We start from the raw sequence: 16,675 nt of genomic DNA, 5'->3' as shown, positions 1-16,675 counted from the left end.
ATCCTAATGAATTGTTCAGAACTAGAGAGAAATAATATTAATAAATTTACTACAATGAAGTGTGACTGTATTTTGAAAATTACAAGTACACAAAAGAATTTAGGACAATTTTAGCACTAACTTAGATAAGCAGTCAATTTTTCTGATGCTAAGAATCTTAGTAATGTATCCTACTAATTCTCAGTGATCTATACTAAAACTGAAACCTTTTAATGAGCACAGGAACAAAGTGACTGGACTTAAAAAAGGATTAAATATGGCAACCTTGGTCAATCAATAGGTGTCAAAAACACTTTTTATCCCCACGATTAAAGCTTATACATCTGTCTAAGTCTTATCGACTTACTAAACACCTGATTTTGTACTTAAAGTAGCTTTGACAACTAGGAGAGGAGATCAGCTTATCACTCAGGTATTTTTAACATCTAAGCAGAAGCTAATATCCATTCTTTTTCTGGTTATTTTTCTCTAATGTTTCACACTGAATACGTGTGCTTAATTTCCATCTCAGTAGACAGCTCTTTGACATTCATGTTGTATTGCATCAAGCATGGATGTCTAAACAATGTCAGCTAAATGCATGTTTTCTGCAGTGGAGGCTGACTTCAAAATATTTAAGAAACTTATGTGCCTCTTAATGTGAGAACCAAAATTAAACTTAATAAATTATGAAAACACTTCTACCCTTTATAGCATTTAGCAACTTGCAGCTGATGTGAACAAAGGTTGTGTCAACCAAGAAAGAAAGATTACAAATTTGACAGCAGGTGTACAAAAATCATGTCTAAAACACTTAAAGCTATACAAAAATTAGCTCTAGTAGTTTAAATAATACTACAATCAACATAGATATATTTTTCCTAAGAGCATTATAGCATTTATCTGAGAATATCCAGAAAGTGCTCCCTGTTTAGTTTGTGCTTTCTTTCTTAGTTCAAAGTTTGGTAGGAAGGTTATCATGTTTGAAGTGGTACTGTAAGTGTAAATGTGTTTATCACTGCTTGCTTCTGTGGTGAAATGACACTAGTTTCTAGAAATGGATTTACTACTTTTTAAAAAGGTGCTACAGCAGCAGGGGTCATTTTCATGCTGTTTACAAAAACTGCAAAATTCAAGCTTCTCAGTTAAGAAGAGTATTATATTGGTTTCCCTTTCATAACACAGCTCTTATTAGTTTCAGCATGTCCTGTCCTGTCTGTCCATGGCAGGTTTTCACAGCTGCTGGCATTTACTGTCACAGATGCAATCTCTGCAGCTAACTCTTCATGGAACATGCACAACACAAGCAGCACCCTTTCCAGCTGTTGGGAATGTTGGACCTTAATGAATGGATGCTGGAAAGAAGAGAGAAAGATAGAAGATAGAACATTATAGCACAGGAACAGGGCCTTCGGCCTACAATGTTGTGCTGAACTAATTAAACTAGTAATTAAATGTCTAAGTAAACTAATCCCTTCTGCCTACACAATGTCCATATCCCTCTATTCTCTGCACATCCATGTACCTATCTAAAGGCCTCTTAACCACCTCTATCGTATCTGCCTCCACCCCCACCCCTGGCAGCGCATTCCAGGCACCCACCACTCTCTGTGTAAAAGAACTCGTCCCGTGCATCTCCCTTGAATTTTCCTCCTCTCACCTTAAATACATGCCCTCTGGTATTAGACATTTCGATCCTGGGGATAAGATACCGGCTGTCTATTCTGTGCCTCTCATAGTCTTATAAACCTCAATCAGATCTCCCCTCAGCCTCTGCCACTCCAGACAACACAACCCAGGTTTATCCATCCTCTCCTTATAGCACATGCCCTCTAATCCAGGCAGCATTTTGGTAAACCTCTTCTGTACCCTCTCCAAAGCCTTGTCATCCTTCCTATAATGGGGCGACCAGTACTGAATGCAATACTCCAGATGCAGTCTAACTAGTTTTATAAGGCTGCAACATAACTTCCTGGCTCTTGAACTCAGTGCCTCACCTAATGAAGGCAAGTAGTCCGTACGCCTTCTTTACCACTTGGACCCCAAGATCCCTCTGTACATCAACACTGTTAAGGGTCTTGCCATTAACTGTGTACTATCTCTTTACATTTGATCTCTCAAAGTGCAACACCTCACATTTGGCCAGATTAAACTCCACCTGTCATTTCTTCACCTGATCAGAACGCACAGTGGTGAACAGTTGTTTCCTTCATTCCAGAGAAGTATGCAATGGTGTCCGCAAGGGTTGGAATTTGAAGCACTGCTCTTTTTGATAAATGTTATTGACCTGGATTTAACTGTATTGGGCATAATGTCATAGTTTTATGATGATACGTTACTTGGAAATGTTGTAGCCAGTGAGATACAATAATCCAACACATACAGAGACTGATGAAAGGGGCAATCACTTGACAGATGAACTCTTAACACAGAAGTGTGTAATGATACATTTTATTAGAAATAATGAGGAAAACCAATGTGGACTAAATGGTATGACTTCAGCGGTTTTGCTGGCAATATTGCACGTTCACTATTGTGTGAAGGTGGTAGGAGAAACTCAGAAGGTCGTTAAGAAGCACATAAGGTTGTGAGGTTCTTTGATAGAGGCAGAGATTTTAAATACAAGAAGTTAACTAAACCTTTGTGACAGACTGATTCGGTCTGAATGAGAATAATGTGTTCAAGTCTGGACATCACCTTTCAGAGGAGAAGTCAAAGCTTTGAAAAAGGTTCAGAAGTTTGGCATGAGAGTGATGTGAAGACACTGAGAAATTGAATTTGTTCTTCTTGGAGTACTTTTTTTAAATGTTCAAAATCCAGCTTGGTAACTAGAGGGCACAGGGAGCAGTAAATGACATGTTTATATGCAGTCAGGTTTTGTCATCTGGACTGCACTGGTGCAGGCCACGTTTGATTGTAAGGGACCGCTGATGGAGGAGACCATGTGATACGACTGTAGATTCAAAGAATGACATGAAAATGGACAGGACAGAGCAGACCATCTGGTGCAACATATCCGTATGTGTGCCTCCCCCCATTACCTCACTCTACTAAGTCCCTTCTGCTGCTATATCCAACAACTACGTTTAGCCAGTTTCTGTTCAGACTGCCTTCAACTATCATGTCAATATTAGCTCTCTTATTTAAAAAAAAAGGGAATTGTGACATTTTTGTACATTTGACAGCATATTGGAATAATTATAGATAGGAGTTTTGACTTAACTCTTCATTGATTTTAAAATATTCATTTCATAAATTAAAATTTAGTAGTTAAAATGCAAATATACTATAAATTGTAATTGTCTAATGGTCTGTATTCTCTACCAGTTCTTCTTAGAGGTCATATAAAATTAAAGCTTTTGGCTTCAGCGTCAAAAGCTACCTACCAAAGTAGGTCCAAATAAAGGTTCTGGTTGGTTGATTAAAATCATGCCCAGCCGACCTCATCACCACTCACCCATGACAAATTAGTACTCAGAACCAATGGAGACAGTTCCCTTGCAGCACATGCCATAACCCAAGGGTTTTGCCATGGCCGATTTACTGCTGGCTATTAAGAATCATTTCAGCCCTACACCTTGTCTTCTTGCTTCAGTTCTACACATGGCCTGCGGGACCCCTGACGTGCCACTAAACGAGCAGGGCCAAGTCCTCACTCGGCACCTAATCAACTTCTGAAGGTGAGTCATTGTTTGACGTCAAGACAGGCATCGTTTGTGACTGTTCCGTGTTTTCAATGCTTGCACAGGTCATACAGAAATGTGAAGTAACAACCCAGTCTGCAAGGCTGTGTCAGTGGCTCTGGGGCAGGGCGGAAATAAACATCTTCCGGGCTGCATGTCAGACACCATGGACTTAACTGCACCGAGCATATTTGTCTCAACTACTCCACGTGACTATGATCTCACATGCCTCCTACTCTGAGTCAGGAATTATTATAGGATTTATTAGTGACCTTCTTTCGAATTACATGGAATTAGGACATCAAACTCCTGGCTCTGAGGAATCACAGACGGCCTGGGTTGTTAGATCCACGAACTGAGAATCAGCATTCAAAAAGCTTTAAGCTTTGACTGTAATGACAGTTACAAGTACATGCTTTTAACTCTGAACCACATAGCTTGATCTCACCAGACTTCAATGGACGAAATGACAGAGTTGTTTATGACATAGCTCTGCCAACCAAAGCTTTTTAATCCTTCAGTAAATACTGTGTTCTGTTCAATATTGATAGACAAAGATAAATATTTGAAGGGGAAAAGATCACAGGGTTAGTGGCAAAGAGCAATTTGGCTAATTGTCAAAAAACAGTACTGGCATGATGGACCACATAGAACATGGAACATAGAAAACCTACAGCACAATTCAGGCCCTTCAGCCCACAAAGCTGTGCCGAACATGTCCCTACCTTAGAGACCCACAGCCCTCTATTTTTCAAGGCTCCAATGTACCTATCCAGAAGTCTCTTCAAAGACCCCATCATATCCGCCTCCACCACCGTTGCCGACAGCCCATTCCACACACTCACCACTCTCTGAGTAAGAAACACCCCTGACATCTCCTCTATACCTACTCCCCAGCACCTTAAACCTATGTCCTTTTTTATTTTTTTATTTTTATTTACAGCGCGGTAACAGGCCCTTCTGGCCCAACGAGTCCGCGCCGCCCATTTTAAACCCAAATTAACCTACCCGTACGTCTTTGCAATGTGGGAGGAAACCGGAGCACCCGGAGGAAACCCACGCAGACACGGGAGAACGTACAAACTCCTTACACACAGCGACGGGAATCGAACCTCGATCGCTGGCGCTGTAATAGCGTCGCACTAACCGCTATGCTACCGTGCCGCCATTTCTTGTGGCAACCATTTCAGCCCTGGGAAAAAGCCTCTGACTATCCACACAATCGATGCCCCTCATCATCTTATACACCTCTATCAGGTCCCCCCTCATCCTCCGTCGCTCCAAGGAGAAAAGGCCGAGTTCACTCAACCTGTTCTCCGAAGGCATGCTCCCCAATCCAGGCAGCATCCTTGTAAATCTCCTCTGCACCCTCTCTATGGTTTGCATCATTCCATGGTTCTGAGTAGGGCTGTAAATAAAACCGATTTTGAATGTTGTGCACAATTTGAATGAAACGCCCAAATGTAACAAAGTGGCAGGAGGTAGGAACAAACAATGTATGTGCAAAGCACAGCATTAAGAATGCAGGTGAGAGCAGGAGAACAGCCATAACCTTGGCAATCAGGGAAGTGGATTTGGGAAATCAGGCTTTGGGAAATGGAGAGAAAAGCAATGACTAAGCTGGTATTAAATCTGAGCGGGCAGTATGCCTCAAACCTGCGACAATATTTCATAAAGGTTGCAATCTATGCTCTGTTCTATTTTCAGAAGATACATTACATGCAATATAATCGGATGAGGCAGAACCATTTGTGGTGTAGCTCTGTTACTCACTTTTACTTTCTATGCGCACTACTTTGTGCTCATCTGCATTACAATTTCACCATAGAGTCATACAGCACGGAAACAGGCCCTTCGGCCCAACTCGCCCATGCCGACTGTGTTGCCCAGCAAGCTAGTCCCATCTGCTCGTGTTTGCCCCATAGCCCTCTAAACCTCTCCGATCATGTACTTATCTAGATGGCTTTTAAATATTGCTAACATGCCCGCCTCAACCACTATTTCTGGCAGCTCATTCCAAATACGGACCACTCTTTGTGTGAAGAAGCTGCCCCTGATGCCCCTTTTAAATCTCTCACCTCTGATCTTAAACCTATGCCCTCTTGTTTTTAGCACCCCCTCCCTGGGAAAAAGACTGTGTGCTTTCACCCTGTCTATGCCCCTCATGATCTTATATACCTCTATCAGGTCACACCTCAATAAGATATCTTTATCAGTCACATGTACATCGAAACACACAGTGAAATGCGTCTTTTGCGTAGCGTGTTCTGGGGCAGCCCACAAGTGTTGCCACGCTTCCGGCGCCAACATAACATGCCCGCAACTTCCTAACCCGTACGTCTTTGGAATGTGGGAGGAAACCGGAGCACCCGGAGGAAACCCACGCAGACACGGGGAGAACGTACAAACTCCTTACAGACAGCGGCCGGAATTGAACTGGGGTCACAGGCGCTGTAATAGTGTTGCGCTAACCACTACTACCATGCCTGCCTACGTTCCAGGGAATCTCTCCTTGTAACCTCTCCTTGTAACTCAAGGCCCCCAAGTCCAGGCAACATCCTGGTAAATCTTTTCTGCACTCTTTCTAGTTTAATAACATCTTTCCTTTAACAGGGTGACCAAAACCGTCCACAATGCTCCAAGTGAGGCCTCACCAATGTCTTATACAACTGTAACATAACTTCCCAACTCTTATACTCAGAGCCCTGACTGATGCCCACTGGTCAGTGTCCTGTCCACTCACTTCTTTCTCCAGCTCATAATGTGATTTGTGAATTTCTCCCTGGAATTGAACTGTTCTTTCAGTTTTTCGTGCTATTGACACCAGATGTTCCCAGGTGCACCCCAGGTGAGAGGGACTTGTTTCACAGCACAGAAACAGGCCCTTCGTGTGAACACTGAAAGCAAACTATTACATTTGAGAATTGGGGGTGCTTTTGAGGAAGGTAAAACTAAATTGGTAGGGGGACGGGAGACCATGCAAGAACTCAGAGGATGCCCGGGGAACTAAGAATGTTCGAAAAGTCAAGCCTAAATGTGTGAAGCATTCACAATAAGGCAGATGAATTAATGATTCAAATAGACATAAACAAGTATTATATATTTGGGATTACAGAGACATGGCTGCAGGGGCAATATAGATGGGAAATAAATATCCATCAGTATTCAATATTTAGCAAGCTCAGGCAAATGATGCTGGAAATCTGAAATAAAACAGAAAATGCTGGACATACTCATCAGGTCAGGTGGCATCTGTGGGAAGAGAAACAGAGCCAATGTTTCAGGTCGAAGACCTTTCGTCTTGTGAATGTGGATCTAGTTGACGAAGGATCTTCAACTGGAAAGGTCAGGAAATTGAGGGCCGGGGGATCTGGTTGTGGAGAGGAGTGAAGACCCGGGACTAAAAAGCATGATCACATTGAACGGCTGGGCAGGGTTGAGGGGCCGAGTGGCCTACTTCTGCTTCTGCTCCTAACTTCAACATAACCCCTCTTCTAACTATTTCACTACCCTTTAGTGGCTCACAATTCAGTTTAAAAACCTCTGAACACTGGGGTATTTAATTGCGAATTAATGATGTAAATTAAACCACAATGGTTCCAAAAGCAGCACCCAGAGCACCTGACATAACTTATCTAAAACCACTCAATGCTTTGCACTCTTCAGCATTTTTTTCAAATCCAACCAAAGATTCATCTTGAATTCCCAGAGCTTTAAGCTTAATTAATAAGCTCTTTTGTGGATTGTTGCCAAATGCCTTCTGGAGGTCCAGATGCAACATGCTTTAAGACTTATCGCAGTCTAATTGGGATATCCGTTACTCAAAGATATCATGGAGGTTTAATTTAATGAAACTTAATTCAGATTGGTATGAAGTATTACATATGGGAACTAAACATGGGGAGTAAAGTAGTGCCATGAACGGTTCATAAATACCTAAGTTTTATCTAACTGAATTGTAAAGTTTTCTGACAGACCAAGGGTAGTGACACACATGAACGGCTGGAGTGGAGCAGCATTGAGGCACGCTGTGCAGTCAAACCTAACACTGCTCCAGTCAGATAAGGAGTTAGGTGGAGTAAGTTTTTACTTAACCCGTGCTGAATTGTATTCAGAAATTTACCACTGCCCAGATAATGATGTTCGTATACCATAATTATTCTCTTCACTTTACAATCTGTGGTAATGTGTTTTACATTTATTGATTTTTTGAACAGGGAGGGATTTGTTATCCTATTTCTATTCCACAAGGTAAAGACCAAAGGCAAGCTATTGCTCATTTTCTTTACAGTCTATAACAACTAAAATGGACTTTTTTTGTTCTAATTGTGATCTTTCTTATAAAAAATGTGTGTAATTTATGCTCAATTTATGTTTTTCTTGTGAATGCAGCTTATCTGATGCTGTGTGCCTGTGATGCTGCTGCAAGTAAGTTTTTCATTGCACCTGTGCACACATGGCCTTGTGCAGATGACAATAAACTCGACTTTGACTTTGACTATAACACCAGAAAGTGTTGGGAGAACTCAGCAGGTCAGGCAGCATCCGCGGAAAGGAAAACAGTCAATGTTTCAGGTCTCTAGACCTTCACCAGAGCAGAAGATATAAGAAACAAGTGTGTTTTATGTTACAGTGAGGGGGAGAGCAGAGAGAAGGAAGAGGATGTTTGCAATGGGGTGTAGACTGCAGTTGTCAAAGTCAAGTTTATTGTCAGATGCACAAGTCCATGTGTGCACAGATGCAGTGAAAAACTTACTTGCAGCAGCATCACAGGCACAGAGCATCAGATAAGCAGCATTCACAAGAAAAACATAAATTAATAATAAATTATGCACAATTTTTACAAGAACAGAATTAGAACAAAAAAAAATTTTAGTGCAGAGTGGTCATAGTGACATAGTGATGCTAAACTATAGTGATTAGGGTTGTGCCGGTTGATTCAAGAACTGAATGGTTGAAGGGAAGTAGCTGTTCCTGAACCTGGTGGTGTGGGGACTTCAGGCTTCTGTACCTCCTGCCTGATTGGAGCTGCGAGAAGATGATATGACCCAGATGGTGGGGAGGGATTGCCCGTGACGTATTGGGCAGAGTTCACTACTCATGGTAACCAATACTTTAAATTCTGGCAGTTAGAGCCAGAAGAGGAAAAAACAAGGAAACTCAAATTAAGATATCCAGTGAGACTGGTTGAATTTAATACTGAGTCCCCAGAGTTGTAATTTGTGCAGATGGACTTTGAAATGCTGTTTCCTGAGCTTGCATCGTGCATCATTGGAACAGTACAAGAGTGGAAGTGGGAGAGAGAATTAATGTGGCAGCTGAGGGGAAGCTCAGCGATGCCCCTGCAGAACGAATGGACGTGTTCTGCAAAGAGGTGTTGGAATTGGAATTGGTTTATTATTGTCACGTGTATTGAGAAAAACTTGTCTTGCATACCGTCCATACAGATCAATTCATTACACCAGTGCATTGAGGTAGTAAGATAAGATTTCTTTATTAGTCACATGTACATCGAAACACAATGAAATGCATCTTTTACCTAGAGTGTTCTGGGGCAGCCCGCAAGTGTTGCCACGTTTCCGGCATCAACATAGCGTGCCCGCAACTTCCTAACCCGTACGTCTTTGGAATGTGGGAGGAAACCAGAGCACCCGGAGGAAACCCACGCAGACATGAGGAGAACGTACAAACTCCTTACAGACAGCGGCCGGAATTGAATGCGGGTTGCTGGCGCTGTAAAGTGTTATGCTAACCCCTACACCACTGTGCCTGGTACAAGGTAAAACAATAAAAGAATGCAGAATAAAGTGTTACAGTTACAGAGAAAGTGCAGTGTAGGGAGACAATAAGGTGCAAGGTTATAATGAGGTAGATTGTGAGGTCAAGAGTCCATTTTAGCGTACTAGGGAACCGTTCAATAGTCTTATAACAGCGGGATAGAAGCTGTCTTGAGCCTGGTGGTACATGCTGTTAGGCTTTTGTATCTTCTGCCCGACGGGAGGGGGGAGAAGAGAGAATGTCTGGGGTGGGTGGGGTCTTTGATTATGTTGGCTGCTTCACTGAGGCAGCGAGAAGCTCAATCCAGTTTCTCCAACATAGTGAAGGTCACATCATGAGCACTGGATGCAACACACTGACGTGGAGGAAGTGTCAGTGGCTTGCTACATCATGAGAAAGGATAGTTTGGGTTCGAGGATGGTGGGAAGGGAAGAAATAAATGGGAAGGTGTTGCATCTCCCACAACAGCATGGGGAAATAGGGAAGTGTGGGGTCATGTACTTCGTACAACATAGAACAGCACAGGAACAATACAATGTGGTGAAAGGCAAGGACTAGATACAGGGCCGAAACGTCGACAATTCCTCTCCTCCCACAGATGCTGCTCAACCCGCTGAGTTCCTCCAGCACAGGAACAGGCCCTTCAGCCCATGATGTCTGTGCCAAGTATGATGCCAAATTAACCCAGGCTCAAGGACAGCTTCTATCCCACTGTTATAAGACTATTGAACGGTTCCCTAGTATGATAAAATGGACTCTTGACCTCACAATCTACCTCGTTATGACTTTGCACCTTATTGTCTGTCTGCACTGCACTTTCTCTGTAGCTGTTACACTTTATTCTGCATTCTGTTATTGTTTTACCCTGTACTACATTGATGCACTGTGTAATGAATTGATCTGTATGGATGGTTTGCAAGACAAGATTTTCACTGTACACGTAACAATAATGAACCAATTCCAACCCATTCCAAAATTCCAATTCTGCCTGCACATTGTTCAAATCCCTCCACTCCCTGTGTGTTCATGTGCCTATCTAAAACACCACTATCATACCTGCTTCCACCGCCACCCCTGGCAGCCCGTTCCAGGCACCCACCACTTGTAAACAACTTGTCCCGCACATCTCCCTTTAGACTTTGCCCCTCTCACATTAAACTTCGGTAAGAGGAATCAAAAGATTATTATCTAAATGGAAAGAAATTGCAAATGAGTGATATACTGAGGAATGTAGCTCATGCGTATGAATCATAAAAAGTTAGAAGGTAGGAGTATCAAGTAGTGAAGAGAGCAAGTGGTATCTTGGCCTTCATTACAAAAGGGTCGGAGTTTAGAAATAGGAGAGTTTTGTTCCAATTGTACAGGGTGTTGGTGAGACCACACCTGAAGTACTGGGCACAGTTTTGTCGCATAAGAAAGGACATAACAGGCATTGGAGGCAGTCACAAAAGAGAGTCACCTTGTTAATTCCAAGGATGAGAGGATTGTCCTATTAACAGAGGCTGGACAGGTTGAGTTTGGTTGCTTTGGAAATTGGAAGAACAGGGGGTGATCTTACTGAAACACGTAGGCTCCTGTTGGAGGATGACAGGGCAGATAGTTTCAAGATAAGGGGCCAATCATTTAGAACCGAGGTATGTATAAGTTTCTTCTCACCGAGGGGAGTGAATGTCTGGAATTCTCTACCTGAGGGGATTGTGGAGGCTAGCTCGTTAGAAGTGTTTAAAATGGTGGTAAAAACATTTTGAAAAGATTGGGAGATTGAGAGCTGTGGGGATCTGGCACAAAGAAGCAGTTGAGGCCTGGAGTAGATCAGGTATTGAATGCAGCAAGGCTTGAGGGGCCTTGACCTACTCCAGCTCCTCTCTTCTTGGGTTCCTGTGTGTTCTCCTATGTTTGGCAGTGGAATCCCATTGAAAGTGGTGGAAATTATGAAAGCTGATCTGTCGAATGTGGAGACTGGTGGGGTAGAAGGTGAGGATAAGGAGAACCCTCTCCACTAGTGACATCCAGATCCTGAAAAGTGAACACATTAAAGAAAATATTTGAATATGCCATGTGGATGTTTCTATTGGCACAGAGTCCCCATACGGGACAGCTAAGTGGCCCCTTTGCATCACTGTTTTTATAAACTAAGAAACCCAGCAGACCACCGAAATGGAAAAATACGTGACAAAAGCCGAAATCAGTTCAGAAAACTTACAACGTTCATTGTGCTTTGGTTCAAGACACTGGAGTTGTAATAACACATAGACAAGGGCACACTGAAGCAGTGAAGGACTTCTAAAGTTTGATCTCTACAGAAAGAATGAGTTGGATCAAAAGTTTATTCTTACTGAATACCTTATCAACTGCGTACCTGACATATTGCTTGGCATTACGGGTCAGTGGTCATCCTGTCGTTGGTGTTCACACCACCTGTAAAATATAATTAATTTATTATGCCATATTCATTATAATCTCACAAGTATATATCTTGTAAGAATGAAAAGAGAAACATAAAATACAATAATGCAGACAATTTATATTCAAGGAAATTGGACGTCTTCAGTGGAAGAAAGACTGGGCTGATCAACCTGGAAGTTTTTAAAGTTATTAATGCAAAGAAGTTAAATGTGACATTATTCAAAACTTTCTCTGAGAAACCTCACTTAAAACCAAAATTACTTCTATCATGCATGCTCTTTTGTGATTCAAGCTTACATTTTGAGAAGATTACAGACTCTGCTGCTACATTTGAGAGAAATATTTATGACAACAATGACAGTTAATGTCCATCATTGACTACTCTGGAATAAATACTGACAATATGAGACAGATCTCATTGCAATGTAGGGGCTATATAATCACAGTACTAATCTATAGGCAGAGCAAGAAATAGGCATATATGGAAAGCACTGGGATTTAAGGGAAAGGTCACTTCTGAATACTTTAAATGCTGAAGGATATCAATTCCAGTAAGAGCAGCAGATGTGAAAACTGATCTCCTGTCCATGCGTGTCAACACCAAGGAACCAAATAAAGTTGAAGGAGGAGGAATATGGAGTTGGGCAGGAGGATAGCAGGACCATAAGTTAATGATCCAGTTATACCTGATCTCAGAAATGAGAACTCGATCAGGATTTGCAAGTGGACCAAAAACGAGGGCTACACAAGAGATTCTGCAGATGCTGGAATCTGGAGCAACACACACAAAATGCTGGAGGAATTCAGCAGGTCAGACGGCATCTATGGGGGAAGATGGACAGTCAACATTTCAAGCGAAGAAATCACAAAGGGGGAGCAGTGAGGGAGGGTCTCACAGAACTCCTGTCGTAGAGAGGAGGACAACTTCTCAGGGTAGGCACTGATGTAAATAGGGAATGCATTGCTATGAAAAAAGCAGAAAAAATGCAATAAAATAAGATAAATATACATAACTGTTTAAGTACGAGCAGGTATAAATTTGTGGTTAATGATTTATGCAATTTGGGCAGTTATATTTCAGGGCCAGGGCTTTATAAAGTTTTGGATACTCGGTAGGGCGATGTAATGGTCACATAGAGCTATGGACAATATCACAGTAGTTGTGAGCGAATTGGGATTACCATTGAGAATATCAGGGCGTAGTTGGCAAGGCCAGCATCTACATTTAGAAAGGTTGGTGAATTTGGCAAACACAGAACCAGGAGAGCAGACACTGATATCAATTTGGCAGGGACCGGAATCCTGCAGATTTGATACATTGATGCATTAAAGTTATTTCATTCCTCAAAAGAGTAATTTGCTTGAATTTATTACTGTTCCATTTTATATAAGTATCTGTGGAACGCTGGAACATTTTAGACATAACAAGATGCTGCATAATTCAGGTTGTTGTTCACATCCCTTCCTTAGTTCATTCTAAAGCCTGTTCAAAGCTTTGATACAATGATTTATATCAAATGCTTAAACTTATATCTTTTTATTCACAACATAATACTATACAAACTAGTTAATTACTTGGCTTGTCTATCTGGTTTATCTCTCATTTGTCTCTGAGGTACTGAGTTACTGCACTTCCTTTCACAAAGTCAAAAGTCAAAGTCAGGTTTATTGTCACAGGCACAAGTCCACGTGTGCACAGGTGCAATGAAGTACTTGCAGCAGCATCCCAGGCACATAGCATCAGATAAGCAGCATTCACAAGAAAAACATAAATTAAACATAAATTGTGCACAATTTTTAAAAGAAAGAACATAATTAGAACAAAAAAACAAAGTCCATTCTAGTGCAAAGTGATCAAAGTGGTCACAGTGTTGTTAAATTCTAATGATTAGGATTGTGCTGGTTGGTTCAAGAACTGAATAGTTGAAGGGAAGTAGCTGTTCCTGAACCTGGTGGTGTGGGACTTCAGGCTTCTGTACCTCCTGCCCGATGGTAGCTGTAGAAGACGGCATGGCCCGGATGGTGGGGATCTTTGGTGATGGATGTTGCCTTCTTGAGGCAGCACCTCCTGTAGATACTCCCGATGGTGGGGAGGGATGTGCCCGTGATGTATTGGGCAGAGTCCACTACTCTCTGCAGCTTCTTACGTTCCTGCGCATTCGAATTGCCGTACCAGACCATGATGCAACCAGTCAGGTTAGTTTCAACAGTACATCTGTAGAAGTTTGTTCTAATCTATCCTTCTAGTAGGTCACAAATAATCTATCCTTTGCAGACAATTGCATCATGCAAGGATTTGCTGTATTTCTGACACTAAGATAGGCGGTGTTGTGGATAGTGTGGAGGGCTGTCGGAGCTTACAGAGGGATATTGATAGGATGCAGAGCTGGGCTGACAAGTGGCAGATGGAGTTCAATCCGGAGAAGTGTGAGGTGGTACACTTTGGAAGGACAAACTCCAGGGCAGAGTACAGGGTAAATGGCAAGGTACTTGGCAGTGTGGAGGAGCAGAGGGATCTGGGGGTTCATATTCACAGTTCATTGAAAGTTGCCTCACAGGTGGAAAGAGCAGTTAAGAAGGCCAATGGGATGTTGGCTTTCATAAGTCGCGGGATAGAGTTTAAGAGCCGCGAGGTTATGATGCAGCTTTACAAAACTCTAGTTAGGCCACATTTAGAGTACTGTGTTCAGTTCTGGTCGCCTCATTATAGGAAGGATGTGGAGGCATTGGAGAGGGTGCAGAGGAGATTTACCAGGATGCTGCCTGGATTGGAGGGTATTGAATATGAGGAGAGGCTTAAGGTGCTAGGGCTTTATTCACTGGAAAGGAGGAGGATGAGAGGAGACATGATAGAGGTATATAAAATATTGAGAGGAATAGACAGAGTAGACAGTCAGCGCCTCCTTCCCAGGGCACCAATGCTCAAGACGAGAGGTCATGGCTTTAAGGTTATGGGTGGGAGGTTCAGGGGAGATGTCAGAGGGAGGTTTTTCACCCAGAGAGTGGTTGGTGCATGGAATGCACTGCCTGGGGTGGTGGTGGAGGCAGATACATTGAACAGGTTCAAGAGCTTGTTGGATAGGCATATGGAGGAACGTGAGATAGAGGGATATGCGGGAGGAAGGGGTTAGGTAGTGTGAGGGTGGTCTGATGGACGGCACGACATGGTGGGCCGAAGGGCCTGTTTTGTGCTGTATGGTTCTATGGTTCTATGGTTCTATATCACTGCTCCTAAATATAGAAACTGTATGTGCATAGATGTGTAAGGTTTCAGAAGATCTCCTCTGTGGTTCTTGTGCTTATTCACACTATCATTTTTATCTAAACTAACTAACCCACGATTCACCCTCTCTACAAGAAAGGACATTCATCTTCATTCTGGTGTAGCTGAAACTAATTTCTCCAGTACAACTTTGTCCATATCAGAACTTGATTAAATCGACCTATAAATCTCAAGGTCTCTCTTCTACCATCATTCCAGTCATCAGCCAATGTTTCTCACCTCCTGGTCTGTACCCAGGAACTGGGAGTAATCCTGAGATTACCACCAACAAAGCCCTGTACTTGGATCAAAGTCTGTGCAAAGCCATGATGTCCCCTTTTCATGTACCATCAATGAATCTTACTTCTCACTGATTTTACACCTTTTCTGGAGATTACTTCATCTAATCTAAAATGCCCCTTGGGAGGGCAAAACATGTTTTCTTATTCATTACATAATTTTATGTAAACTAGCTGATCAGTTGGTTTACCTTGAAGCAATAAGTCTATTTCATTTCCTCTCATTTGTCTCTGATATGCAGAGTTACAGTTAGGCACAGGTGAAGTACAGGAAGACTAGAGGACAGCTAATGATGTGCCTTTTTTTTAAGAAGGGCCGCAGGAATGAGCCAGGGAACTACAGGCCAGTGAGCCTTACATCAGTGATGGGAAAGTTATTGGATGGGATTCTGAATTACAGGACTTATTTGCATTTGGAAAGGCAAAGATTGATTAAGGACAGTCAGCATGGCCTTGTGCATGGGAAACTGTCTCACAAATATGGTTGTTTTTTTTTGAAGAGGTGACCAAGAGGATTGATGAGGGCAGGGCATTAGATATTGTCTACATGGACTTTAGCAAGGCATCTGACAAGATCCTGCATGGTAGGTTGGTCTGGAAGGTGAGATCACATGGGATCCAGGGTGATCTGGCCAATTGGATACAAAATTGGCTTAGTGGTAGGAGGCAGAGGGTGGGAGTGGAGGGGTGTTTTTCAGATTGGGGGCCTGTGACCAGTGGGGTGCCGCAGGGATCGGTGCTCTGTGACCAGTGGGGTGCCGCAGGGGTCGGTGCTCGGTCCGCTGTTGTTTGTCACCTATATCAATGACTCAGATGAGCATGTTGGTGGCGTGACTTGTGAGTTTGCAGATGACACTAAAAATGGAGATGTGGTGGACAGTGAAGGAGGTTACCCAAGGTTACAACCGGATCTAGATCAGCTGGGAAAGTGGGCAAGAGAATGGCAGATAGAATTTAACTCAGACAAGAATAAAGCGATTTTGGAAAGTTAAACCGGGCAGCACATACACAGTGAATGGGAGGGCCCTAGTGAGTGTCGTTGAACAGAGAGACCTTGGGGTATAAGAACACAATTCCCTGAAAGTGGCAACACAGGTAGACAGGGTGGTGAAGAAGGCATGGTGTGCTTGCCTTCATTGGCCATGACACTGAGCAAGTTGGGATGTCATGTTACAGTTGTACAAAACTGTGGTTAGACTGCACTTGGCATATCGTGTGTAGTTCTGGTCGCCCCGCTATAGGAAAGATGTGATTAAACCAGAGAGAGT

The 16,675-nt window shown here is 42.6% G+C and overlaps 1 protein-coding gene and 1 long non-coding RNA gene across 4 annotated transcripts in view; one reads left to right on the top strand and one right to left on the bottom strand.

The window, feature by feature from the left end:
* Nucleotides 1-16,675, bottom strand: part of thrb (thyroid hormone receptor beta) — a 188,534-nt gene that overhangs the window by 42,167 nt on the left and 129,692 nt on the right. For both annotated transcript variants that reach the window (XM_052015770.1, XM_052015771.1), the window contains exon 3: nucleotides 11,800-11,858. In XM_052015770.1, coding sequence (XP_051871730.1) covers nucleotides 11,800-11,818 — 19 coding nt within the window. In that variant the 5' untranslated portion in view covers nucleotides 11,819-11,858. The remainder of the gene's footprint in view (nucleotides 1-11,799; nucleotides 11,859-16,675) is intronic.
* LOC127570328 (uncharacterized) overlaps nucleotides 3,520-16,675 on the top strand; it is a 39,023-nt gene continuing 25,867 nt past the window's right edge. For both annotated transcript variants that reach the window (XR_007956342.1, XR_007956343.1), the window contains exon 1: nucleotides 3,520-3,659. This is a non-coding gene — a long non-coding RNA (uncharacterized LOC127570328). The remainder of the gene's footprint in view (nucleotides 3,660-16,675) is intronic.

Source organism: Pristis pectinata, chromosome 5 (assembly GCF_009764475.1).
Source record: "Pristis pectinata isolate sPriPec2 chromosome 5, sPriPec2.1.pri, whole genome shotgun sequence".
Lineage (NCBI taxonomy): Eukaryota > Metazoa > Chordata > Chondrichthyes > Rhinopristiformes > Pristidae > Pristis > Pristis pectinata.
This window is presented reverse-complemented; position numbering and strand designations above follow the sequence as displayed.